The 10,493-nt window shown below is 36.6% G+C and overlaps 1 protein-coding gene and 1 pseudogene across 1 annotated transcript; both read left to right on the forward strand.

The window, feature by feature from the left end:
- The first annotated feature begins 80 nt into the window (after positions 1-80).
- Positions 81-4,926, forward strand: LOC145968296 (uncharacterized). Its single transcript, XM_083093674.1, is given in 7 exon segments — positions 81-93; positions 188-282; positions 634-760; positions 834-847; positions 849-1,256; positions 1,302-1,523; positions 1,653-4,926. Coding segments are annotated over 6 exon segments (774 nt in total). The 3' UTR covers positions 1,419-1,523; positions 1,653-4,926.
- A 548-nt stretch (positions 4,927-5,474) lies between these two features.
- Positions 5,475-10,148, forward strand: LOC145968297 (uncharacterized; annotated as a pseudogene).
- Positions 10,149-10,493: the final 345 nt, after the last annotated feature.

A 10,493-nucleotide genomic window follows, 5' to 3' on the forward strand; every position in this document is an offset into this window, starting at 1 on the left:
ATTCAAGCCAACAACTGGTTTTTATAACTTTATAAATAATTCTGTTTGCCGCCTAAATATCATTCGCGCATGCCCAGCGCATGGACTACACTAGTGTCCCTAGGGACACCACTCGGAAGCTGAGGCAGCCCATGCGCGAATAAAATGCGCATGGAGTAAAATGCAACGATCTCATAATCGCATTCAGCGGACTCAACCGTAGTACTCGAACGTGATTGGTTCCTACTTTCAGATCCGACCAATCAGCGTCGAATTACGGAAAATCTAGTAACGTTGCCAACTGTGAGTCCGCTGCGGCTATAAAAAGGTCCCCTCCTTTCTTTTTTCTCGTTCTGACCGCATCGCACGATTCCTACGCCGTATAACCCACTTTCACAATTGGATTTATTTTCATCTTACACGCTCTAATTTCCGCCTAATTTGACAGCACAAAGTACTTAAGCTCTAAATTAATGAATCGCGTTGCGTAAATTCACGAAAATCCGCGAAATCAAGTATATTTTGCGGCGCGATTGCGGAACTACTTCGTGCATCAACGCGGAGGGTTACACTTTGGGAATCGCTCCGCAGCTATATAACGCCCTTCCACTTTCCATTCATCCTCATTTTCCATTGAGTCACGCCGCGGAGTAGTACTCTCAGGTACAGAGAACGCATTTTACTTGTGCACGAGGTAAGGACGACCACCGAGAGATTAACTCGAAGAAGAATAAGAAATCCTCGAGCAAGCGAACTACCGATAGGTACGAGCTAGATACAGGTTGGTGCATTTATAATTAATCAATACTTTATTGAACAATCGGGCAACTAGAAAAAGTAGTTCTTGGTTGCAGAAGAACAAAGAGATTAAAATGGGGCGGAGAAAGAGAGGTGGTCAAGTACGACGACGGAGAATTGAAAGGAAGGAGACCAAACGAATGCAGCACCTGGCCAATTGGATTTACAGTGTGCGTGCGAAGAAGCTGGAATGCGAGAAGAAATATAAATTACGAATGGCGGCCGTGCTGACTCGCACTTTGCGCAATATGGAATATGAATACCGAGCTCGACAGATATCGAAAGTACATCGGGAATTACGTCAGCCTCTCAAGTGTGTGGAGAATGTAGGAATTGTACATAATTGTGGTTTGTACAATGCAGCTGAACGTCAGGATATAGAATATCAGCAGCTTATCTCAAAAAGGAATAATGTTTGGCAGGAGTCTTTGTGCGAGGATCTTAGCAGCTTGGATAACTTCCTGCAGCAACTTGGACAGGTAAAGTCAGTTGTGCAACGATAATTAGATTCGAGAAACTTATAGTCTTTCCAATTATTAAAGCAAGCGACTATGGAGTCTATGGAGTCTATGGAGTCTATGGAGTCTATGGAGTCTATGGAGTCTATGGAAGAGAAGTCAGAATATTTTTTTCAAAGCTAATCTATTGATCTGGACTCGTTATCGTATATGGAGTGGAAAGACTTTTGACGATTGCTCATACTATTGTAATTTCTAATGGAGAATCTCTCACAACAACTCTACAAGGTAAATTCGGTTGTGCAGCGATGATTAGATTTAAAAAACTTATGGCTTTTCCAATCATTGCTGGAGATATCTATTGAGTCTATGGAGTAAAGAAGCCCAGTCTTTTTCAAAACTAATTTTTTGATCCAGACTCATCGTCGGTTACAACGGGACCTTTGGCAATTGCTCATGCAACTATAATTCTAATCTAAATAACTTTCCTATAACAACTCGACAAAGTAAAGTTGATGCAATGACTAGAACAAGAAAACATGACTTTTCCAATTATCATTGATGCAAGGTGTCTGGAATTTATGAAGTAAAGAAGCCCAATCTTTTTTTCAAACGCAATTTTGATCCAGACTCGTCATCAAATTTTTCGAAGATCTTTTATTTCTTCTCTTACTCAAAGAAACAATGGAGATTTTTACTCACGTGCCAAGAAAAAAGTCTATTGTTCCAATATTAACAGCATCAATATATTTTGCTTAAGACTTGATGAAATGACTTTGTGATCAAATAGATATATTTGATACTTGGCGATCAAACGGATATGTTCCTACTTTTATTATTAATGAGTAAGAAAAATCTACAATAGATGCACTATATGTAATATAATACTGAGGACACTGCTGAACCTTTCTAAGAAGAAGGAGAAGAATCTAGAAGGAGCAACAAGAAGACTACAAAAGTTTTTAGAGGAATCTTTTGAGCCATACTTAGGCAGCATTGTCACAATTTTTACAATTTGATACTTATCCTAGTATATATCTAGGTATTTTTTACTTACAGTCTCACCATTTGAGATGGCAATGGATGCACATGGACAGAAGGCTAAAAAGAGAGAAAAAATAGTTACTATAATACAGATGCAGGCCTTATCTCAGGTTTTACCTTCATGTATTTTTGGCCCTTGTAAGTCTGTTAGTCATATTTTAGTTGATAAACCATTAAAACCAAAGTACTTTGACTTACTTGGAGCTTGTCCTGTAGCAATATATTACATATTTCGATTTTAGATATAAAATACTCTTACAGGGAATAGAAAAATAAAATTTTTATATTTAGAAATATTTTTAAACTTTTTATAAATTTGTAAAAAATAAGTACATTGTAAGACTTTTATATTGTAACTTTTTTACCAGTGTTTAGTATTTAGCTTTTTTTTTTTATTCTGAATGATATAACTATGATAGATTAGATAGAAAAAGTATAAAAGATTGAAATAGTATAAAAAGATTAGATAGAAAAAATTAACTAACAATTAATTGAAAATTGTGGTTATTACATTTTTGTTTACTTAAAATGTAAATTGATTAAAAATAAAATTTATGTATTACGTACAACTTTGCAAGACTTTAACCGTATGTGTATATTTTCATATATTTCTTAAATAGTTTAGGAATAATAATGAAGGATCTCGCAATTATAAACCGTACCAAAAGTTATTGTGATACGTTATATCGAATTTACCTATTGTAAGTAATTGTGATACAGTTTAAAAGAGGGCGTTGTGCAGAATAAAATAAATACATTTTATAAATAACAGTAAAATATATTTTTTTTTAATGTCTTACCAAATGTTATTAATACCAACAATCCTTTTCAGTCTGGCATTCCAGAAAACAAACATCCTAGAAAACATCTTATTGCGGGCAAGAGATATTGGCTCTTCACATAAAGATGACATCGTCATCATCATCGTTGGTGGCGGTTTAGAAAACATTTAGATTGCCATAAGCGAGAAAAAATGAACTAGTAGAAATGAGAGAAGTAAAATATATTTATAATTTAATAGAGAAGAAGGGAGAGAAAAAGTTTTTATTTCTAGAAACTGGTTCAACAAACTCGACACACAAGCGAAATTATCTTTGAATCATCGTGATAATGATCTCGTCTACGTGATGACTCCGATGATTATAGATGATATTCATCTGGTGAGCCGTTTTCCCGAATCAATTATGCGTTTCCCTAAGTCCAGAATTCGATTTTCATTGAGTAATATAGGATATAATGGTCTTCAAATGTGGAAACACAGTTGTATTAATTCAAAGGTTACAGGTATATTTTAAATAAGATAATTTGCAAGCATGCAAAACAATTTATTTGAGAGTTGTCAAAAATTTTTTTTTTACTTGGTATGTAAAATGTGCTTGTCTAATGTATAATAATAGGCCTGTTCTTTTTAACTGAATTGGCTACATTATAGTTCAAAGTTTATCTTTTTCTTTCCAATGTGGAATAAGAGGGATAAACTCTAGCGCAGCCAGTTCAATTAAAAAGAACAGATCTCTGTACTCATAGATCTACTATGTTCATAGATCCGCATCATCTTGATCATATTGAGACTATAATTAAAATAGGATACCTATATATATATATATATATATGTGTGTGTGTATATATATGTATGTATGTTTTAAAGTTTCAAACCTTTTAAAAATATAAGAATGATCACACAGATTTTTATTAAATGAAGGATACATGAATGTGTTGATATGAAGAAAGTATATGCACAAGAACACATCTTGTAGAATAAAAGAAGAAAATTATTTAATTTAAAGCTTGTGTTATATAAAACATCAAGAGATTAGCTCATATCTTGGGCGAAGGTAACAAGGCGTATATCTTTATATTTAGATATCTTAAAATAGGTAAAAATGTGTTGGAAATTTCAAAATAATGAGTAAAAAGCTCCAAAATCATTTTTACTCATGAATTTATGAATTTTATTAATGAATTTATAAATTTTTGTATTTTTCTGCAATATTTATAAGCGTCTTAGGAATTTAAAGCTGGAGGGAAGAGGTTACCAATCTTGCAAGATATTCGAAATGTTTCAATTAAAAGACTGAGACCCTTTATATGGAAATTGTTTTTTTTTTTAATCTTGAAAAGCACATATGTGGATTCTTAAAAATATTACGAAACCGATTGAGACTTTGACGACTTGCACTTTCTTGATGTCCTGTGAAGAGCAATTATATCTTTTCCCTTGCTACATCAAACAGGTTTGATATCGTTCTCTTTTAATAAAACATCTTTTAGGAGAACTCTGTTTTTCCCGCAGCAGTCACTGCATTAAATAGACACTTTGGGTTTGAATTAACCATCTCTAAAATTTTACCTGGAGAAGTTTAGAGAAACATAAACATCAGTCATATATCATGAACTGTTGGCATTCGAATTATCGTTGATCTTCAAAATATTGATTAGGGTCAAAATATGGATTTGGTTTTCGATTTTTCCTGTGTTGGTTGTTTTCGAACTTTAAGGTTTCTTCTGCAGGCATGCTTTTATATTATCTATAGTTTATTGTTACAATTGGAAAGTTCTTTGTCAACTGAGATTTTACTGCAGAGGATTATTGTGGATTTTTACTGCAAAATGATTTATTGTAAAACTTGCAAGGGCTTAATTTTTTCCTACAAGGCAATTGTAAAGTATGAAGAGTTCCAAAAAAACGGTATGCTTTTTTTTAAATAAGATGTATAATTATTTAATTAATTAAATATTCACATAAAAAATCTATAATTTTTTACATTTCTTTTGCAGGTTTATTTCTCTAGGTCCTATATATGAATGAAAAAATTGTTCATCGCATTATCTAAGAGAACGTAGAATTTAAAAGAATCGTTATTAAAAGATTAATGCAAAGGATTCTCATAAAATCAATGGAATTATCATGGAACTATGTTATAGAATATCATTCTAAGGCATCATTTCAAAAGAGATTTATGAAATATAATTGAAAAACAGGATTATAATAGGATTTCACAGAAGAAAATTATTAAGAAACTTCACTGTTAAGACACCATGGATTTTAATAATTGAAGAGGATCGTCATCACAACTTTATCACAGAAGAGGATCACTATAATATTTCATTGTAAAAGAGGATCATCGTGAAACTTCATCGGACAACTAGATCGTCGTGGGACATTATCGCAGAAGAGGATCATTGTGGGACTTCATGAGGGAATTGGATCGTCGTAGGACTTCATCGGAGAAGTGGATTCTTTGGATCGTCGTAAGACTTGATCGGAGAAGTGGATCATCGTAGGACTTCATCGGAGAAGCGGATCGTCGTAGGATATTGTCGCAGAAGAGGATCGTTGTGGGACTTCATCGCAGAAGAAGATTATTACGAGACTTCGTCGTAGAAGAGGATTACTGTAGGACTTTATCGCAGAAGAGAATCATCATGGGACTTCATCGGAGAGGTGGATCGTCGTAGGACTTCATCGGAGAAGCGGATCGTCGTAGGATATTGTTGCAGAAGAGGATTGTCGTGGCACTTCGTCGCAGAAAAGAGTCACTGTAGGACATTATTACAGAAGAGGATCATTGTGGGACTTCATGAGGGAATTGGGTCGTCGTGGGACTTCATCGGAGAAGTGGATCATCGTGGGACTTGAACGGAGAAGTGGATTCTTTGGATCGTCGTAGGACATGATCGGAGAAGTGGATTATCGTAGGACTTCGTCGGAGAAACGGATCGTCGTAGGATATTGTCGCAGAAGAGGATCGTTGTGGGACTTCATCGCAGAAGAAGATTATTACGAGACTTCGTCGTAGAAGAGGATTACTGTAGGACTTTATCGCAGAAGAGAATCATCATGGGACTTCATCGGAGAGGTGGATCGTCGTAGGACTTCATCGGAGAAGCGGATCGTCGTAGGATATTGTTGCAGAAGAGGATTGTCGTGGCACTTCGTCGCAGAAAAGAGTCACTGTAGGACATTATTACAGAAGAGGATCATTGTGGGACTTCATGAGGGAATTGGGTCGTCGTGGGACTTCATCGGAGAAGTGGATCATCGTGGGACTTGAACGGAGAAGTGGATTCTTTGGATCGTCGTAGGACATGATCGGAGAAGTGGATCATCGTAGGACTTCGTCGGAGAAACGGATCGCCGTAGGATATTGTCGGAGAAGAGGATCGTTGTAGGACTTTATCGCAGAAGATGATCATCGTGGGACTTCATCGGAAAAGTGGATCGTCGTAGACATTGTTGCAGAAGAGGATCGTTATGGGACTTCATCGGAGAAGCGGATCGTCGTAGGATATTGTCGCAGAAGAGGATCGTCGTAAGACTCATCGGAGAAGCGGATCGTCGTAGGATATTGTTGCAGAAGAGGATCGTCGTAGGACTTCGTCGCAGAAGAGAATCACTGTAGGACATTATCGCAGAAGAGGATCATCGTGGGACTTGATCGGAGAAGTGGATCATCGTAGGACTTCATCGGAGAAGCGGATCGCCGTAGGATATTGTCGGAGAAGAGGATCGTTGTAGGACTTTATCGCAGAAGATGATCATCGTGGGACTTCATCGGAAAAGTGGATCGTCGTAGGACATTGTTGCAGAAGAGGATCGTTATGGGACTTCATCGGAGAAGCGGATCGTCGTAGGATATTGTCGCAGAAAAGGATCGTCGTAAGACTCATCGGAGAAGCGGATCGTCGTAGGATATTGTTGCAGAAGAGGATCGTCGTAGGACTTCGTCGCAGAAGAGAATCACTGTAGGACATTATCGCAGAAGAGGATCATCGTACGACTTCATCGGAGAAGCGGATCGTCGTAGAATATTGTTGCAGAAGAGGATTGTCGTGGGACTTCGTCGCAGAAGAGAGTCACTGTAGGAAATTATCGCAGAAGAGTATCATCGTAGGACTCATCGGAGAAGTGGATCGTCGTAGGATGTTGTCGCAGAAGAGGATCGTTGTGGAACTTCATCGCAGAAGAAGATTATTACGAGACTTCGTCACAGAAAAGGATCACTGTAGAACTTTATCGCAGAAGAGAATCATCGTGGGATTTCATCGGAGAAGTGGATCGTCGTAGGACTTCATCGGACGAAGATTATTACGGGACTTCGCAGAAGAGGATCATCGTAGGATTCATCGGAGAAGCGGATCGTCGTAGGATATTGTTGCAAAAGAGGATCGTCGTGGGACTTCATCACAGAAGAAGATTATTATGAGACTTCGTCGCAGAAGAGGATCACTGTAGGATTTTATCGCAGAAGAGGATCATCGTGGGACTTCATCGGAAAAGCAGATCGTCGTAGGACATTGGTCTAGTTTCCACCGAAGTCTTCAATCCGATTCTGCTTCGGTGCGCATCGGATTTAACATACTGTTTCCATCGAAAGTAGAATAGAAGTGAGGAAGATTAAATTTCAGTGTAGCCAACTTAACTTTTATTGAATGTAATACAGTATGTGATCTAACCTCTAAATATATGGTTGGCACTATTTATTCTCAAGCGTTTCCACGGACTAAATTTGGTATCAGTTCGCTGCCACTCCGATAAAGCTTGTAGAGCGAAGCGGGAGTGCAATAAGTACGGTTAACCGCGTTTCCATCGACTTAAATTTGATTCTACGCCGCACTAGATGCGAATTAACGCTTCGGTGGAAACTAGACCATTGTCGCAGAAGAGGATTATTGTGGGACTTCGTTGCAGAAGAGGATCATCGTGGGACTTCATCAGAGAAGTGGATCGTCGTAGGACTTCATCGGACGAAGATTATTACGGGACTTCGTCGCAGAAGAGGATTACTGTAGGACTTCGTCCGAGGGGTAAACCGCTGAGGGCATTGCGGTGTACAGATTTGAGGCATTACTGGGCATTGCTTGGGCATTACTTGGGCATTATTAGGTTTTATTGAAGTATTAATGCGTATTATGGACGTTATTAAAGTATTATTAAGTCTTTTCTTCCAAATAATAATTTTAAATTTATTAAAATTTAAATTATTAAATTTTAAAAATTTAGCAGTAATGCCCAGAAATTGGGCATTAGTAGGCATTAGTGTACATAATTTTGATCAGCGGTTTACCCCTCGACTTCGTCGCAGAAGAGGATCGTCGTGGGACTTCATCGCAGAAGAAGATTATTACGAGACTTCGTCGCAGAAGAGGATCGTTGTGGAACTTCATCGCAGAAGAAGATCATCGTGGGACTTCGTCGGAAAAGTGGATCGTCGTAGGACATTGTCGCAGAAGAGGATCGTTGTGGGACTTCGTCGCAGAAGAGAATCGTCGTGGGACTTCATCGGAGAAGAGGATCATCGTAGGACTTATCGGAGAAGCGGATCGTCGTAGGATATTGTTGCAAAAGAGGATCGTCGTGGGACTTTATCGCAGAAGAAGATTATTACGAGACTTCGTCGCAGAAGAGGATCACTGTAGGACTTTATCGCAGAAGAGGATCATCGTGGGACTTCATCGGAAAAGCAGATCGTCGTAGGACATTGTCGCAGAAGAGGATTATTGTGGGACTTTGTTGCAGAAGAGGATCATCGTGGGACTTCATCGGAGAAGTGGATCATCGTAGGACTTCATCGGAGAAGCGGATCGTCGTAGGATATTGTCGCAGAAGAGGATCGTTGTGGAACTTTATCGCAGAAGAAGATCATCGTGGGACTTCGTCGGAAAAGTGGATCGTCGTAGGACATTGTCGCAGAAGAGGATCGTTGTGGGACTTCGTCGCAGAAGAGGATCATCGTGGGACTTCATCGGAGAAGTGGATCGTCGTAGGACTTCATCGGAAAAACAGATCATCGTAGGATATTGTCGCAGAAGAGGATCGTCGTGGGATTTTATCGTAGAAGAGGATTATTACGAGACTTCGTCGCAGAAGAGGATCACTATAAGACTTTATCATCAGAAAATGATCATCATACAACACGGTCATCGTGAGACTTCGTTATAGAACTGAATTATTGGAATTTTATTAAGGATTTTCTTTTTAATTAAGATTTTTCTATTAATCTTTTGATTATTGTAGGATTTCGTCGTAGAAGAGAATTATGAAAGGACTTAATTGTGAAAAAGATAATTTTGAAATTTTGTTGCAGAAAATTGCCATAAAACCACTTAAAAAATTAATCATCTTTTAATCAAGGTTTTATCGTAGAAAAGGATCATATCACTTATAGTATGAAACTTTATGACATTTCGTATTAGACATTGTGGATCTTCATAGTTTTATATTGTGGGATTTAGAGTTTAAGTATCAAAAGACTTTGGATTTCTATATTATAGATCTTAGACAATGTAAAATCATTTTTTTTTTCCATCAATTTGAAAATTATTTTCAGCTACATTTTGAACATTGCAGAACATATGTTTTAATAATAGTTTCAATAACAAAAAACCGATAGTAATGTCGAGGTTCGTCGTAATATGCCAAAATAGGATCAAAGATCATTAAAGAAAGGTTTTTAATGGATGTAAATCACACGCAATTCCGCTAGACAATTTACAACCGATGAAAATATATGACATTTTGTCCTATAAAAAAAAATATCAAAATTATGTTAGAAGGAAATTTGAATCTTTCACATTGGGCTGACTTAATTTCCACAAAATTTGGTCTTTTATTATCAAAAAAATTTGGATTATTAATATTGCAAAATTTTTTAAGAATTTATATTGGAATAAAAAATACAAAGAACAAATATTTTTTATATAAATATTTTTACTAAATTTTATTTTAATTCTCCAATATTTTTTATTAATGAATTAATTATTAGCATCTTTGTTATTTTGAATTATAGAATTTATGTAATTATACATGGATATATAATGAAGTTTGTAATTATGTAAGTACAGATATAAAATGTCCTTAAATTTAAATTGATATGTGTTTATTAATTTAATACCCTTCCACATATATTTAAAAAAAAATAATGTCGCGTTATCACTAAATAATTACTACTAATCTTTTTTTAAATATTTTTATTTATTTTTGTACTCGTTCCATCAAATTTTCTTATGACAATTATTTTGAAGCAACCATTGTATTACAACTGTCTGATACAATTTTTATCGCTGCACTTTTTTATGCTCTATGGCCTAATCCAGTCACGTGACTTTTTTATCGTTCGAAACAAGCGATAATCGATGCATGAAAAGATAGCCTAAACTGTCTTAAGAAAACCAGCAGTCATGGCCGCTCTCATACTCGAACATTTCATGCTT

Source organism: Camponotus vicinus, unplaced genomic scaffold (genome assembly GCF_025532165.1).
Source record: "Camponotus vicinus isolate PSW18456_S1 unplaced genomic scaffold, iyCamVici1.0 SCAF_3, whole genome shotgun sequence".
In the NCBI taxonomy this organism is placed as follows: domain Eukaryota; kingdom Metazoa; phylum Arthropoda; class Insecta; order Hymenoptera; family Formicidae; genus Camponotus; species Camponotus vicinus.